Raw genomic sequence first — 15,832 nt, forward strand, 5'->3', positions numbered from 1 at the left:
CAAAACTTAAGGGCAGGAAGGATGGGATTCGAACCCATGTGTTCATAGCAGAATGGATTTTAAGTCCATCGCCTTCACCCCTCGGCCACCTCGCCACTGCTCCACAAATGCCAGATGAGGCCTCCATCTCCTGCCCATGGCACCTCCAGCCCGAGTAGGTGCTCTGCCTGCACTGTATATGTGTTGCTCAAAAGTAAACGCCAATGAGGATGGGATTCGAACCCATGCGTGCACAGCACAATGGATTTCTAGTCCATCGCCTTCACCACTCGGCCACCTCGCCACTGTCCAGCTGAGGCACTCATCTCCTGGTCACCATGAGGTTCAATCCCGGGAATATTCTCTGCCTGCAAGTCATCCCTGAGGATCAAAATTGAAGACCAACAAGGATGGGATTTGAACCCATGCATGCACAGCAGAATGGATTTCTAGTCCATTGCCTTCACCACTCGGCCACCTCGCCATTTTTCCACATATGCCAGATGGTACATCATCCGCTGGCCATGGCATCCCGAGTCCTAAAAGATGCTCTGCCTGCAACTCACTAGTGATGCTGAAAACTAAATGTCGATGAGGATGGGATTCGAACCCATGCGTGCACAGCACAATGGATTTCTAGTCCATCGCCTTCACCACTCGGCCACCTCGCTGCTGTCCATAAATGCTGATGAGGCCTTCATCTCCTGGCAATGGAGGTGTTCAAGCCCAAAAAGAAGTTCCATGAACAACGTTTCAGTGATGCTCAAAAGTAAAGGCTGCCGAGGGTGGGATTCATACCCACATGTGTACATCACAATCATCCTTCAACTCTCAACCACCTCATTGCTGTTCCCCACATTTTAGCTGAGGCCTTCATCTCCTGTCCACAATGAGCTTTCAGTCCAATGGAAATGCTCTGCCCACAACATATTAGTTTTTATTGTGTTTCTACTGTATTTGGCCTTATGGTTGTGATCCGCCCAGATGTGCTGTGGCACTTTTGGGTGGCATATAAATGTTTTGAATAAATAAATAACTATTAGTGAGGCTGAACTCATGCATGCAGTGCACGATGGATTTTGAGTTCCTCACTTGCACCTCTCTGCCATGTTGCCTCCCTCTTTAGTCATGCACTGACAGCAACTGGGGGAAGCTCTGTCTCATACCTCTCTATGGGACTCAAAACTAAATGCCGACGAGGATGGGATTCGAACCCATGCGTGCACAGCACAATGGATTTCGAGTCCATCGCCTTCACCTCTCGGCCACCTCGTCCAGGCTGAGTGCTGTCTCTTCTTCCAGCTGAGCCATCCTGGGCCCCTGATGGTTCAAGAAGAGGGGCATGGAGGATCACACCAGCTTGCTCAGCAGCTCAGTTATGTCCAAGAAATGTGTATGCATAGTTGCCTATCTTTCTTGGCTGGTTCATGAGAGACTTGTGCCTGTCACTCTCCCGTTAGCAAATTTGTCCAAAGCACGATGGGAGAATCCTACCCAGCTGAGAAAAGTTGGCTATGATAGGGCAGTGGAGCACACCAAGCCTCCATGCTGGCCATGGTCTTCCCGAGGAACCTGCTTTGCAAGGCCAAAAGCCTTACAAGGGTGGGATTCGAGCACTTCCATGTACCACACAAGCAGAGTAGGTTTGATTTAAATCACTAATCTGTAAGACCAGAGTTAAATCATGGTATGCTACATGAAGTCTCATTCTTGCTGGTATAATCTTAATATTCGCAATCAGATGATGGTTTCATTTTTAGTATAACAACTTTTCAGATTAGTTTTGCAGTTATATCAAAAATTAGTCATTTGGTTATACTATTAGGAAGAAATCATAGATAATAATGAAATAATTGTAAGATGTTTGCATTTTATAATAATAATAATAATAATAATAATAATAATAATAATAATAATAATAATATTTCTATGCCGCCCCATGCCGAACCTGTCTTACCCATAGGTAGAACCAACTTCATTAAAACATTTCCAAACTGGGTCTCTTTTATGGCCTGCTGCCATTACAGGTTTTCTCCTCCATGGACAGAATAATATGATAAACCTCAGGATAGCCACAAAAAGATCCAAAGACCTGTGGAGCATTCTGCTCAAAAGGTTTCACTTACATTTTTACTGCTTGCCCCTCCCTCCTCACACTCAGCTTCTTGTGCAGATATAGTCCACTTTCAACAATCATCTATTCATTGAATTTTTTGAAATGTAGCACCTAAGAGGTAAGGGGTTGATTCTGTATACATAGATTTGTAAAGGGGTTAGCATGTGTGTACATAGATTTGCAAAGGCACAATGGGCTTAAGGCCTTTTTCTCAACTCTGTATGTTTATTTGTTAACATTTTTCTGTGAAAAGAGGCGTGTGATCTCTGCAGACACAAATTCACAGCTTTGAGAACTGTAAAATCAAGCATCTGTGACAACATCATCTAGATAGAAAAATGGCCCAATAATCTTACAGAAACCTCTTGAAGAGCATGACATTGTTGGAGCGCATACCCGGCTGGCCGACATTAAGCTTGAGAAGGCTCCTCAGGTCCCCAAATGTTATATATGAAAATGGAGCCATCCACACAGCCAGGGATTAAGAAATCCCTTGCCAGAGTTCCCAGGTAGCCCAGATTCTCAGATAAGCACAGGAACCACCTGGATTCAAATGTACCAATCAACAGTCTCAGCAGGGGGGTGGGGATTTCAAACGAATGGATGTCCCTCATGACTACCTGGTCAGCAAAGGTATAAAAGAGGACTCTGCCATGTGCTCTGGGTCACTTGCCCTTTTGCTTGTGGCCAAACTTATTCTTGAGAATAAAATTCAGTTTTGCTCCTCTCATTCTTGTGCTTGATTGGGCTGAGTGTGCCAAGTCCAGACCCCTTGAGTTTTTCATTGTGATTGGATTAATGAAATTCAAAGAATTGCACCAAAAAATTTTACCAAAACATTTAAACATTGCATATACAGCCACATGCTACATAATTAAAAGAGTAATTATTATTTCATGATGAATAACCTTTAGACCATAATGTATCTTACATAGAAAAATATCTTTAGATAGATTTTTCCTTTAAAAGCATTTTATTTTTAAAAAATTCAAGTTAAATTTTTAACAAATCTCATTTTTGTTATTAAAAAAATTATTTTTATCCACCCCACACAGAAAGAATTTCAAGTTCATCACCTTTGGCTGGCCACCCTCCTTTTCATGTTCCAACAGCATTTGCTCACTTCATGTCTCTGTGTCACGTTCTGGTAATTCTCACAGTATTTCAAACTTTTATATTACATAAACTTAGTTGATAAAGCAGTGGCCTGGTTTGATAGGATTGACTCCAATTTTGAAAGAACATCTGCTGTATGAAAAATACTACCCAACAGTATTGATGCAGTATTGCATCATGTCAATCGATGTGGCAAACCTTGTCTTGTTTTAAGAAATTGCGAGGCCACCCCCAGTTTTCCAGCACCCCGATCAGCCAGCAGCCAGCAGCACTGAGGAATGACCCCCCACCAGCCAAAAGATTACAATCCACTGAAGGCTCAGGTGATGATTAGCATTTTTTTTCTTTAGCAATAAAGCATTTTAATTAAGATGTGTACATTTTCAAGACGTAATGCTACTGCATGCTCAGTGCACCACAGTATAAACAACTTTTATATGCACTGAGAAACCAAAAAAATGTGTGACTCGCTTTATTGCAATATTCACTTTATCGTGGTGGTCTGGAACAGAACTTGCAACATCTCCGAGGTATACTGTTGGGAAAATTTGGATAAATCCTGTCTGAAAAGCATTACTCTTGTGTGCGTTTGCACTGTGGGATCAAATCCTGTCTTCCTTCTCAAAACCAAGCTGTCACTGTTTAAAATGGCATTCATTCCCCACTCCTTTCTCTCACCTTTAGCTGTAGGCTACAGTAGACAGGCCATTTAGTCCAAATTTACATTGTATACCTTCACAATGATTAAATAATCATTGTTGGAATTCAGTTTACAAGGAAGTATCTTTTGATAGCACAGAGGCTCCATGTGCCCTGGCCAATTCAGAATGTCTAGAGTTTAGATAAGAGTCTTGAGCTCATGCATAGTTTCTCAGTAGCTTGAATTTACATGTCTAAGCAGACCTGAAGATGGGTTCAGGCTATTGAACTAAAGTGTCCATATAGGCAAGTAGAAATATTGTATCTCATTGTTACTGTGTGATTGACTGACATTTCTTTATCTGTTCTGTATGTGATGACCTCAGAATCTTATTGTAATCTCTGCATTCAGTCATCAATTGCCCTGTACCTGTGTACCTATAAAATACCCTGCAATGGTGTTGAAGCTTTGCAGCAGAGTTCACCTCTGCCTGCCCAGTAATGCATGCATTATCATGAGTACCGCGGGAACCTTGGGGTAAATGCAATGAAGCCTCAGATGGTCTGGACGCTTGGTCTTTCCCACAAACCTGAGTTTTATTCCCTCTTCTCAAATTGAGATTCCGGGATTCTGACAATGCCTGGAGATAGAAAGGCAAAGACAGACAAAATGAGGCAAGAGGGAGGAGCTGCAAAGACACACTCTTTCCTCCGCAAAGAAAACAGAGGATGGCCCAGTAAAGTCATTGGTTAAATGCCTCTTGTAGAGAAGGCCTTAAGAATCACGGGAAAGATGTTTAGTTCTTCTTTAATCCAGTGCCATCAACATATTTTAGGTGATAAAACCTAGGATTCCTGACAATTGGCCTGCTGGCTGGGGAGCTGCAGCCCAAAACATCTGTTGGAGCTTTGTCAGATGGTATTTTTTCTTTAAGAGGCATTCATAGCCTTTTTTCCAAACCACTCCAAATTTCATAAAGACTGCTGCAGTGCATGAAGTGATCCCAAGGAAATTCCCACTCCCTCTAGTTAGGTGGCTTAGAAAAAACAGTTGGAGTGCCAAAAGCCTTTGGAAGATGAAGTACACAGCATCTATCAATTCACTCATTCTCACGTTAGCATTCACAAATTATCGCAAAATCACTTCTTTGCAGAAACTGTGCTGATGCTTCTTCCGCAAGGCTTGTTTTATCTCAAGCAGGTTTTCTGTGCCATGTTGAATATGGAAACGGAAGCTATGATAGTGAGGTGGCACAGAAGTTGGGGATTAGGATGATACATGAGTTAGTGTCAATTATGTAGGAGAAGAAACTTGATCCCAAATTGGTGGAAGGAGAAGGGTGGAAGTGTTGAAGTAAAAGAGAAAGAAAATGGGAGGGTAAAGCACAGCCTCAATGTGGTATGTCATTGATTTTTCTCATTGCTCACTCTCTCTTCTACTTACACACCAGAGAGAGAGAGAGAGAGAGAGAGAGAGAGAGAGAGAGAGAGAGAGAGAGAGAGAGAGAGAGATTTATATAGAAGATAGAAAAGACACTGACATTCATAGCTGAAACTAGGGCTTTATTTATGTCGCTTCAATGCAAGGCTGCCGGATCTGATATGTAGTAACGTGGGGAATGTTAAATATAATTTCCAAACATTTATTGTACATGCGTTTTTCATTTCTTTATGGTTTTACCCAATGGCTGCAGGTAAGCCTGCGAATGTATTCTCAAAAGTAGAGAAGTCATTTTGGAAGAGAGAAATGTCAGCCACAAATTTAAGCTGACAATTTTAAGGAAGAGGCAGTGGAGTCAGGGCAATATTGAGGGCTTGTCCCCTGTCCCTTCCTTGGGACACAGAAGGAGTAGGGAAGAAGCAAACTTCCATACAGTGCAGAATTTGGGTATCGGCATCGGAAAGGTCTGTGGCAAACTTAAACCAAGCAACAGTCATCATCTCTATTTTCCTCAAGTCCTGATAGCTGTGCATGCGCGCGCAGACCATGTTCAGAAAGGGACCATTCACCCACATGTCCTTTACATGTTACATGAAGCATATCCATGCTAACAATCCCAGACCCTTCACACTCCTCCTACAAACAATGCATGAGAAGCAACATTATGAAAAATCTTCCCTCTGTGGCAACACTGCTCTCCCAGCGCCATCAATAACATTTGATGGTAGGGCTGATTTTTAGATTGTTCACTTCAGTTGTTGCTTTTATTGTGTTTACTGCTGTATCAGTGTTTGTTATGTGTTGTTTTGTTGTATGCCACACTGGGAGGCATACAACAAACACCCATCGGCTGTCTAGTTTGTAGTAATAGGGAGGCACAATACAAAGGCGTTATTCCAAGTCATCATGAACTGGCCCTCTGAAACCTTGGGTACCACCAAGGTTTTAAAACATCTTTAGGGCATCTCCTGCTTTTGCTTCCATAATTTGAGCAATGGATTGTAGGTGGGTGGCCCTGGCTGCAGCAGATTGCCATAGCAGATGCTGTTGGCTACATCTCCGTACTCGTTCCTTGTGCCTACCAAAAGGTATCTTTCACAGCAACCATCAGATAAACAAACTGAAATGTTATTTGGGCTTCAAAAATGATGAGGTTGTACAAACAACTGGCAATATAGTGACTGTGATATTTCAAAGACAATTAAATGATTTTTCCTATGGCAGGGATCTCCTTAATTCTGTATAGCTAAGCAAAAACAAACCCTGCTCGAGACTTCCACAGTCATTCTGGGGGTTTGAACTTATGATGTGGGAGACTTGCACTAAACAACCAGAATAGCAAATGTTGCCAAGGAGCCTCTCCTCTGCTTCCTTTAAGAATTTCCTCTGCGCCAACCACAGCCCGCTTTCTAAAACCACCCTGGTCTGTCATCAAAATAGCACCATCCGCTCACCCCACATACTGCTCCTCATTGCACACCCCAGCAGTTTCTCACATTTTCCCCTATAGCTGAGCCTGCACCTCTTTCTGTCTGTATCTATTGGCATCTCGCTACTCCTAGGGCAGCTCTGACCACCACAGCGAACATGCTTGGCATGGACTCTTAAGGCCCTGGAGGCCTTCTACAAACTCCTTTTAAACTACAATTCCCAGGAGACCAAGCAGTGCCACAGCCATTTCTGATGATGCAGAAGGTACCCTGGGCATTTTGGTTCCATAGCCCAGGAGTGTGCCTTTAATGACGGTTGAAAAGACTAACATTCCTAACACCACTGCCTCCAAATCCCCAGGTCAGACGTGTTTCAGTTTTCCAAGGAGTTGTGGCTTTCCCCCCAGCATCCCTGGTTTTACCTCCCCAACAGATCAGCTCATAACACAGAGAACTTCTGGCAACCCAACTGCCAAGGGGAATGAGCTGGGAAGAATCATTTGTCGTCAACTATTTTCTGTTTTTCTTTCACTCCAGCAGCTACAACAGCGAAGAACAACTCTGGAAAAAAGGTGCGAATGTAAACAGCTGCCTTTGCAATGGGATTTGCTAGGAACACCTCCTGTTTCTTCCTGCTCACTGTTCGCAGAATTTCCTCTGCTACTTCCACTGGGTGGACACCGTTAGCCAGTTTTCTGGAAAAGACTGAAAATCAGACAGAAGGTTAAGTGCTGAAGCATGTCCTTCCTCTGTCTTTGTATGTTAAGACTGTTTGAAAACGACCCTGGATCAAAAGCGGTTTTGGGGGTAAACAATTTTACAAGGGATTTAAAAAGAACAGAAGAACAACCAGACTATGTTTGGGTGTGCTGGAGAGTGGAGTCCCAAGGAAAATTCCTTTAAAATTCCTTTAGGAAAATGTCCTGAGACATTGGTGAGTGGAATTGGCAGCCCTACACAATATTTGCACTTTTTAAAGGAGTATATATTAAAAGATACAAAACACACATACAAAAAACACATATGCATTTTGCATACTTTAAACACTTCTCCAAGGTACATTGGGAGGGAATGCAGTGGGTAATCTAAATCAACTGCACTGGGGAAGGGGACTTCCTCACCCCTTCCTTCCCACGGCCCTCCCAGCTCCCAAAAATGCTTCCCGGAGAGTTGGGAAACCCTGTTGAATGGAGTAAGCTGTGGTGACAGAGGGAGGATTCCCAAAAATATGGCAGAGGAACTTCCTTGAGTCGATCCCTTCCTTTCATGAAAGATCTCATCTTCTTGTGGAAGGAAGATCATGCATCCAGCCTTGGAAGCAGCATTGTCTGTCTTTTTGTGAAGCTAGTGGCCATATGGGAAAGGAAGTGCATTAATTGTCACAGTGAGGCTGCTTCTGAGAGCACATGTTGCAGAAGTAGTTTTTGTATGGCTAGGAGCAAGTTGTATTTGCCTTTCCAGGTACTGGTTTGCCTAGACCCACCTTAGCAGGACAATAAAATAAACGAATGTATGTCTTCCTATGGATAATGTTAGGTTGGCAATCCCACACCCAAGTTTCTGAAAAGTTCTTGCATGTACACAGTCTAAAAAGACACACACATTGGTAACTTCCCAACTAGACTTCTGTAACGTGCTCTACGTGGGGCTGCCCTTGAAGACGGTCCGGATACTTCAATTGGTTCAAAATACAGCTGCCAGGTTGATGACGGGGACTGGGCATTGTGCTCACATGACTCCAGTCCTCCGCCAGCTTCACTGGCTCCCCATTGAAGTCCAGGCCCAATTCAAGGTGTTGGTTATTACCTATAAAGCCCTTAATGGCTTGGGACCTAGTTACCTAAAGGAGCGCTTACATCCATTCAAGCCCTCCCGCCCCTTGAGATCTGCGGCAGAGGCCCTTCTCCAGGAGCCCTCCGTGAAGGGCATTAGGAGGGCGAGTACCCGGAGGAGGGCCTTCTCTGTGGTGGTACCCCACCTATGGAATGCGCTCCCCAGAGAGGTCTGCCTGGTGCTGTCATTATTTGTTTTTCGGCAGCAGGCCAAGACTTTTTTATTTAAACATTATTTTAATTGATAATTTATTATTTATTGATTTTAATAACTTTGGCCAGGATGTCTCCAATTTTATATTTAATTGTATTGATGATATGTATTTATGGTTGTAAGCTGCCCCGAGGCTTTGGCGAATGGGGCGGAATATAAGTTAAATAAATAAAAAAATAAAAATGCATTTGTGGTGGAGTCTTAGACATGTTTTCTTAGACTACATACTGTCACTCATGCCTCAGTCACACCAAAATGTGTTGATTCTGGACGCTGCAGAGGATATGTACCAACACCCCCATGGAGTATTTCAAACTCCAAACTTTCAAACTTTTCCTGCTCTGAGAAGTATTTTCAGTTTTGCCAACAAGAAGATAAATTTTCAGCCATAGATATTCCACCCTTCCAAGTCCACCTCTCCTGATTTACAGTTCGCTCATGACCCATCCACGAAGCTTCTCACTCTCACTGCATCTCCTCTCAACTTCCCAACAACACTGGCCCTTTCTTCTCCTTTCCCCCCTTTTTCCAGCTCATAGAACGCTCCTGTATACTGGGTCCAGCCATTGGATCATCTAGCCCAGTACTGTCAACACAGACCGGCAGCAGCTGTCCACTGGAAAGGGAAAGGGTTTCCATTTTTCCAGCCCCACCAGCAGATGACAGGTATTGCACCTGGGGCCCTCTGTATGTAGAGCAGGTGCTCTATGGAGGAGCGACGGGCCCCTCTATCCCCACGACTATTTGTTGTGTGAGTCTTACATTTCCACACAGAGGCCTCCCAGTTGCTAGGCTGTGGCTGCACATGGTATGAACATATGAAACTTGGGGTCACAGTACTGACACAAACGCCAAATTCTTGCAGTTCTGCCCTTAAGCAGTCGAAGAAGCCCAGGGCAGCATGCTTTGAAGCAGCATCTAAAATCAAAAGAGAGGTGCAATCACATAATGAAAAATGAATGCACAGATAAATAATAACGTACTCCCAGTTCTTCTAACATTCCCCTCTCTGCTATCTCTGCAAATCCAGAAAAACGGAACATCCTTCCAACTCCCTTTTTTTACTCTGTCCATTACTGAATCTCATCTCAGCACCGAAGTTTAATGTAGCCGCCCCCGCCCCTTTAAAACAGTTAATGTACTCAGTAGCCTATGAAAAAGACATCCAGTTTCACAGCAAGCCTGCAGAAACAACCAGGCAAATAAAATTGATCTTGCAGTGCTGCCAGGAATGAAAAAATCACTTCAGTGTTGACTGAAATGGCTCTCGGGCAGCATTTTGTCCTGAAGGATGCCTTGGGCCTGCGCAAAGCCCCCTCAGGTCACTTATGGCATCTGACAAGTGTGGAGGAACTATGCTGAGCACCATGGAGGTAAATGCTGAAGTGCAGGCCCCATCCTGTACTCTTACCCAGTGAGAATCCAAAAATGCAGGCCACTGTGTTGATCCATATCCATTTCCAGCAGTTTGTAAAAACAATGGGTCTTAATTGTCCATCCAAGACCAACCCAACCCAAAATAATGGACATTGCAACAGGGAAACAATATGTAATTGCTGGGAAGCTCAAAGAGAGCCTGAGCAGGTGGCAGAGGATTTCGGCATCCACACTGATAGAGAAGTGCCAGCATTCTGTCCCACACAGCCATGCTCCACCACACTCCTGTCTATGCTATGGCCTACGGCAGAGTTGGTATCCGCTCTTCCTCAGTTAACCTGAAGCTCGTTGGCTTAGTGAACCTCTGAACTTTGTGAATCCCAGCAGTACCATGTTTAACACCCCATGGAGGGAATGGTCCTCCCGAGTCATAAACTTACAGGCTGCACGGAAAGGCACTCCTAATTTCCCCTGGATGTTGTTGAGTAGCACAACTTGACCAGTTCTCCTGGAGATCATGTTGGGAATAAGAGCTGCAGGTGGAGGGAAGGCAGCAGGAAACGAATAGTGTCAGATTCATTCTGTTAGTTTCTTATTTAAACTTCACCATTTCTTTTTGTTGCTTATGCAGCATTTATTGCTTTATCAGGATATCAGAAACATATGAGTAGAAGAAATGAAAATTATCTAACCCAACACCGTGAAGTGTAAGCAATCTACCAGTATTACCACTATGTCTATGTTTTAACTTTATTTTGTAGAAAAGCAAATGATTATGGCCCTGGCCAGAGTGTTTATCTTCTATACACCAGGAAATGGGCATTTTGTTGTGCTTGGGGAAACACACAGAGGTGATCTAGCAGTGCAACTCAGATCCCGCCTCCAACTTGTGCTTGTTTTCTTTGCCAAGCAACTTCATTTGGAGCCTCATCAATTTGCCTTCTGTGAAATGGGTTGGAGCAGAGAACTGGTATCCAAAGAGTGGTTTTAAGTTTTGGAACTCAGACCTCTCCCTGCCTTGCAGGTAGGGCCTTGGACGATTCTCTGTTAGGCTTACCAAGTTGCCTCCTTGGAAATGGGTGCCTTGTACCCGGCCACAGCCCCCGCAGCAGCCACTTGGTGAGGGCAACATGGCATACGCTGAAACATGCAGCTGTGCTCACTGTTTGAAAAATGTTGGGAGGCTCTCTTCTAAAGCAATTTCCCTCAGCCTAGTGTCCTTCAGATGTCTGGGACTTCAGTGGCCATCAACCCTGGCTAGCATGGCCAGTGTTTGGGAATGCTGGGAGTTGTAGTGCAAAACATCTGGAGAGTACCAATATGGGAAAGGCTGTGCTAGATGAACAAGATGAGGCATAGAATGAGGGAACAAGGTTGCATAAGGAAACAAAACAAAACAAAACAAAACAAAACAAAACAAAAGCCTTGCTGGACCAGCTCTAGGAAGCTTAAAAGAGCCTAAGCTTTCTATCTAGTCCAGTTCTGATTTCTCGAATTATACCTGACACCTGCTCAATGCAAAGCATGCACTCTGCCTATTTCCATAATGTTTCTGCCTTCTGGAATGGTGCCTATAGACATCCTCCCAATAGTTCATGAGGTGGGAGAGCCAGTGTGCTATAGCAGTTAAGAGCGCAGTACTGGGACTCGGGCAATCCAGGTTCTAGTCCCTGTTCCACCATGGAGCCAACTGGGCAACTTTGGGCCAGTCACAGGCTGTCAGGCCAGCCTATCTCACAGGGTTGTTGTTGTGGGGATGAGGCGAATTATGTAAACTGCTTTGAGTTCTTTGTTAGAAAAAAGGTGGGATACAAATCTAATCAATATATTCTTTGAGAGTCACCATTTTCAGGCATGTTTCGAACACATTTTTAAAAGCAGCACCTAGATGTGCGAGTGCATATGTCATTTGCTTGGTAGCCCTACCATGTTCTCCTTGAGGAAGCAAATCTCTAAGCAGTGAAAGCATCGCTAGGGAACATGGGGTGCTTCCAGTAAGAGGACTCCTAGCAATACTAATCAGAAGAAATTGTATAAAATGTGGAAGAAGTGGTAGGAGAAGTCAGGAGGATGAGAGGTGGAAGATGTCACCAGGATGCCCAGTACAATTTCATGAATGCACAATATGACTCCCATATTGTTTACATGGAATGCACCCATGAATGCATGTGATAATGTAAAATTGGATTAATGCCATGTGGTTGGAAGCACATTTCTAAGCAGTATGGGGGAGATGCATGTATGTTGCAGTCTGACATTTAGTATTGGGAGAATTCAGGAGGGGACTTCTTTTCGACAGCTTCCAGCTGCTGTTCATGATCTTATATTGTGGCTTGGTTTGTGCATTGCCTGTCGTAAAAGAGGCTGTGAACTCCCTCTGCAAACCAGAGCAGCTAAACAACCAGATGCCACAGATATGGGTGATGTACAATTTCTGCTGCAAATAATACCAGTTTTGGGGGGAAAGTGTCCCAGATACATGCCACATGGTTTGCCATGGGGACTTAGCTCACACCTCAAGATAACCCAGATTTTTAAAAAATGGGAGTAATTCCTACTGCAACTGGGAGTGGCTGAACAATCCACAGAACTTCCACTCATGTTCCAGTCAGTAGCATTCCATGTAAACAAGCAACTCTGGCTTGCTTTTTGTTTTTGCTTTTACTAGGGCAGAGAAAGAATCCAATAATAAATGTTGGGTTATTTCTATGATTTGACAGATACAAGATAAGTTAGAGCCTCCGATTCACACAGAGCACTAATCAAGCTTTTGCCCCCTGATAAAACCTTGTGGCACATATCTAGGATATGTCCCACAAAAACAGATGGGTATTATTTCTGCCAGAATCTTTGGCGTCTGGAGTCTTTCTCCAACAGGATTTCTAGATGCCTCCAGGACCTTACAAGAAGGACCCAAAGGTTTAAATCATTAGCTGACAACTGAGGGGAAAGCTCAATAGGTTAGATTGCTAAATCTGACTAAACTAAATCGTCTCATCCCACCCAGGATTCTCCTAAGAGATTAGTTCACAGTACGTAAACAACCGTGGCATGTCGCAAAGAGTGCAGGATTGAGCAAGGTCCCCTGTTCTGAGCATAATTACATGACAAGGGATTGCAGTCAGGGATACCTGGAATCATCGGGGATAGAATGTGAGGGCTGGAGGGGCCTGGGAGGACACCTAGTGAGGAATCATGCAACTGCAGCATCCCTCGCAGATGGCCGTCCCGCCCCTGCTCAACTAGGTCTGGAGGAGGACAATGCACCACCTCCTGAGCAGAAGCGCAGTGATGTCTAGCAAGGAGTTCACGCCACTGAAATGCTAGCAGGGAAATCAAGAGTGAGTCCCCAGCACTAGCAAATGGAAATGTTCCTGCCCATTCTTCAGAATTTCCACTCTCAAACAAGTCTCTCTGCAAAAACCCACCTTTCCCATGAAGTCTTTGACATAACTGCCTACTGCAACTAAGCGTAAAAGCATGCAAGGGAAGCAACTGTATTTTTCTTTGCCTGTGTATTCCTGCCTCCACCCCCACTGTCAAATAGTAGGTTGTCGTCAGTAAAAGTCACAGAGCAATAGTAAGAGGAATTGCAGCACCAACAATTTTGCACGGAGTAATTGAGTGCACCCGTGGAGTGCTAGTAGTCACACCAAGCCGCAGTAAGAACAGCACCGGCTTTTCCTGCCCTAAGGCAGCTCCAGCATCAGCACTGTGTGGGCTGATATGAGCACCTGAGGAGGACCCGTGGCTGCCTCCCGCTGCCTCTGGCGGTTGTCCTGGAAAACCCACCAGCCCCTCTCCCGCTGTGGCATTTCCTGGGGCAAGAGAGTAACTGGCAGGGCACTGCAGGGCAACCTGCTGCATGTCCCATCAGCCGTTGCTGCCCCTTTTTCTCACCACCGCTGGAGGCAGCCTCCTTGCTTGCCTAGCTGGCTGGCTGCTCACCTGCTCAGTCAGTCGCTCTGCCTTGTGCCCCAGGCATGGGCCTCCCAGGAGGGGCCCGCTGGCCACTTGTGAAAGCCCTGCAGCTGGGGTGCAAGGGAAGAGCAAGTGGGGGTGCTGGCTGATTGAGCAAACAAGGAGGCTGATGGCTGAGCAGAGGTGTTAGCGGTGCTTCTCACGCAAGGCAGCAACCTGTGTTGGGCCAGGCCTGCCTAGGGTTGAAACTAGTGCAAGTACAATTTACTATTCTATTTCAATGTGCGATAAGCACCGGAGTGTCAGTGGGTCTTAACAATGCTTGCACTTGGTTGCACCACCCCAAATATGAGCAGCAGTCGCTATAATCCATTGCAGGCATATTTCCCTAGAGACAGTGTTCTCTTGCACCAAGGAGCCTTGGAGGTGCAGTTCTGTGAGGAAGCTCCAGCTCACCAAGAGATAATAAGGGAAATTCTGATGACTTTGTGATTAAACTACAATTCCCAGGATCTGGCGGCTGGGAACCCCAGCAGCGAAATAATATAAGACTGATACAGGTTTGTAGTGTGCAGGTGCTCAATCGGTACTAATCAGTGGCTCCAGCAGGGAAAATGGAGCCAAGTGTGTCCCACCCAATGTCTCATCTCTAAAGAGAAATTAAAAGATTTTAAAGCGGCACTGTTTCAAATACCTTTGGTGAGTGTTATAGGCCCAAAATAGTTGGCGTCCATAATCTTTTTGTCAAGTTCCAGTGAGATATTCTGCACTGTGCCCTTCACTTTCATGCTAGCATTGTTGATGAGTATATCCACACATCCATAGCAATCCAGGATTTCTTTAGCTACATCTTGGATGCAGTTTATGTCAGACAGATCTAGAAGGACAAGCTTCGGAGTAAAAGTCTATAAAAGAAGCAATGCTTGGTTACTGCAGTATGCCATATTTGTAAGTTTCTACTTTTTTTGAAGGGCAAAATGTTAAACCTTCCGTATTTTAAAAAAATATGGTAAACAGTACATCAATCTACAGAAGAAGAAGCTGTTCAATACATGGATCATAAAGGGAAGCACAGCAACCAATTACACACAGTACAGGAGCTAAGGTTTGGCAGCAGATAAGATTAATATGAGGCAAATCAGGAATTCAGAGACGTAGACGCTACAGTATAAGCCAGGGGACTAGCAGTGGTATCTTTGATAAAAGTGGCACTACTGGTCACTGGGTGGATTTCAAGTATAACAAATAAGTAAATAAAATTGTTTCCAAGCATTGTGGCTGCGGCTGCTGCTTGCATCCCAGACTGCTCAGTTGTCACTTTGCATATCCACCATATGCAGCGATGCTTGCATGGACAAAGTCTGCATTCCATGAACTAGTCTTTTACAAAAAGGGAGTAAAATTTGCTCACTCATTCATTTATCATTTCATTCCTTCTAGATATTTGTAGATCACCCTTCATCCTAATGGATTTCAGGCTAGTCTACAATAGTAAAACTGAAATGTAATTAAACATATTCTCATCCTTCGTGTTACATAGATGCAAAAAAGTATACAACTGCATACAGAGACAATAAAAGTTATTTAAACCATCTGGATGAATAAGTATGTCTTGACCTGGTGCTGAAAAGATTACAGTACATACTATTGTGGAGAGAACCTCTCTCTCTCTCTCTCTCTCTCTCTCTCTCTCTCTCTCTCTCTCTCTCTCTCTGTGTGTGTGTGTGTGTGTGTGTGTGTGTGTGTGTGAGAGAGAGAGAGAGAGAG

The 15,832-nt window shown here is 44.3% G+C and overlaps 1 protein-coding gene and 4 non-coding genes across 5 annotated transcripts in view; all 5 read right to left on the reverse strand.

The window, feature by feature from the left end:
• Positions 1-201: 201 nt before the first annotated feature.
• Positions 202-283, reverse strand: TRNAS-AGA. Its single transcript has one exon. It is a non-coding gene; the product is annotated as a tRNA-Ser (tRNA).
• A 98-nt stretch (positions 284-381) lies between these two features.
• On the reverse strand, positions 382-463 carry TRNAS-AGA. Its single transcript has one exon. It is a non-coding gene; the product is annotated as a tRNA-Ser (tRNA).
• A 105-nt stretch (positions 464-568) lies between these two features.
• On the reverse strand, positions 569-650 carry TRNAS-AGA. The gene has a single exon. It is a non-coding gene; the product is annotated as a tRNA-Ser (tRNA).
• A 522-nt stretch (positions 651-1,172) lies between these two features.
• Positions 1,173-1,254, reverse strand: TRNAS-CGA. The gene has a single exon. It is a non-coding gene; the product is annotated as a tRNA-Ser (tRNA).
• A 5,878-nt stretch (positions 1,255-7,132) lies between these two features.
• The window catches only part of DHRS7C (dehydrogenase/reductase 7C), a 16,957-nt gene continuing 8,257 nt past the window's right edge, over positions 7,133-15,832 (reverse strand). Inside the window, exons 4-7 of the mRNA XM_044454062.1 lie at positions 14,760-14,970; positions 10,585-10,677; positions 9,530-9,685; positions 7,133-7,426 (exon numbers count right to left, since the gene is read on the reverse strand). Of these exons, the coding sequence (XP_044309997.1) occupies positions 7,218-7,426; positions 9,530-9,685; positions 10,585-10,677; positions 14,760-14,970 (669 nt within the window). The 3' untranslated portion in view covers positions 7,133-7,217. The remainder of the gene's footprint in view (positions 7,427-9,529; positions 9,686-10,584; positions 10,678-14,759; positions 14,971-15,832) is intronic.

This window comes from Varanus komodoensis, unplaced genomic scaffold, assembly GCF_004798865.1.
Source record: "Varanus komodoensis strain SLA01 unplaced genomic scaffold, ASM479886v1 scaffold7_1, whole genome shotgun sequence".
Taxonomy (NCBI): Eukaryota; Metazoa; Chordata; class Lepidosauria; order Squamata; family Varanidae; genus Varanus; species Varanus komodoensis.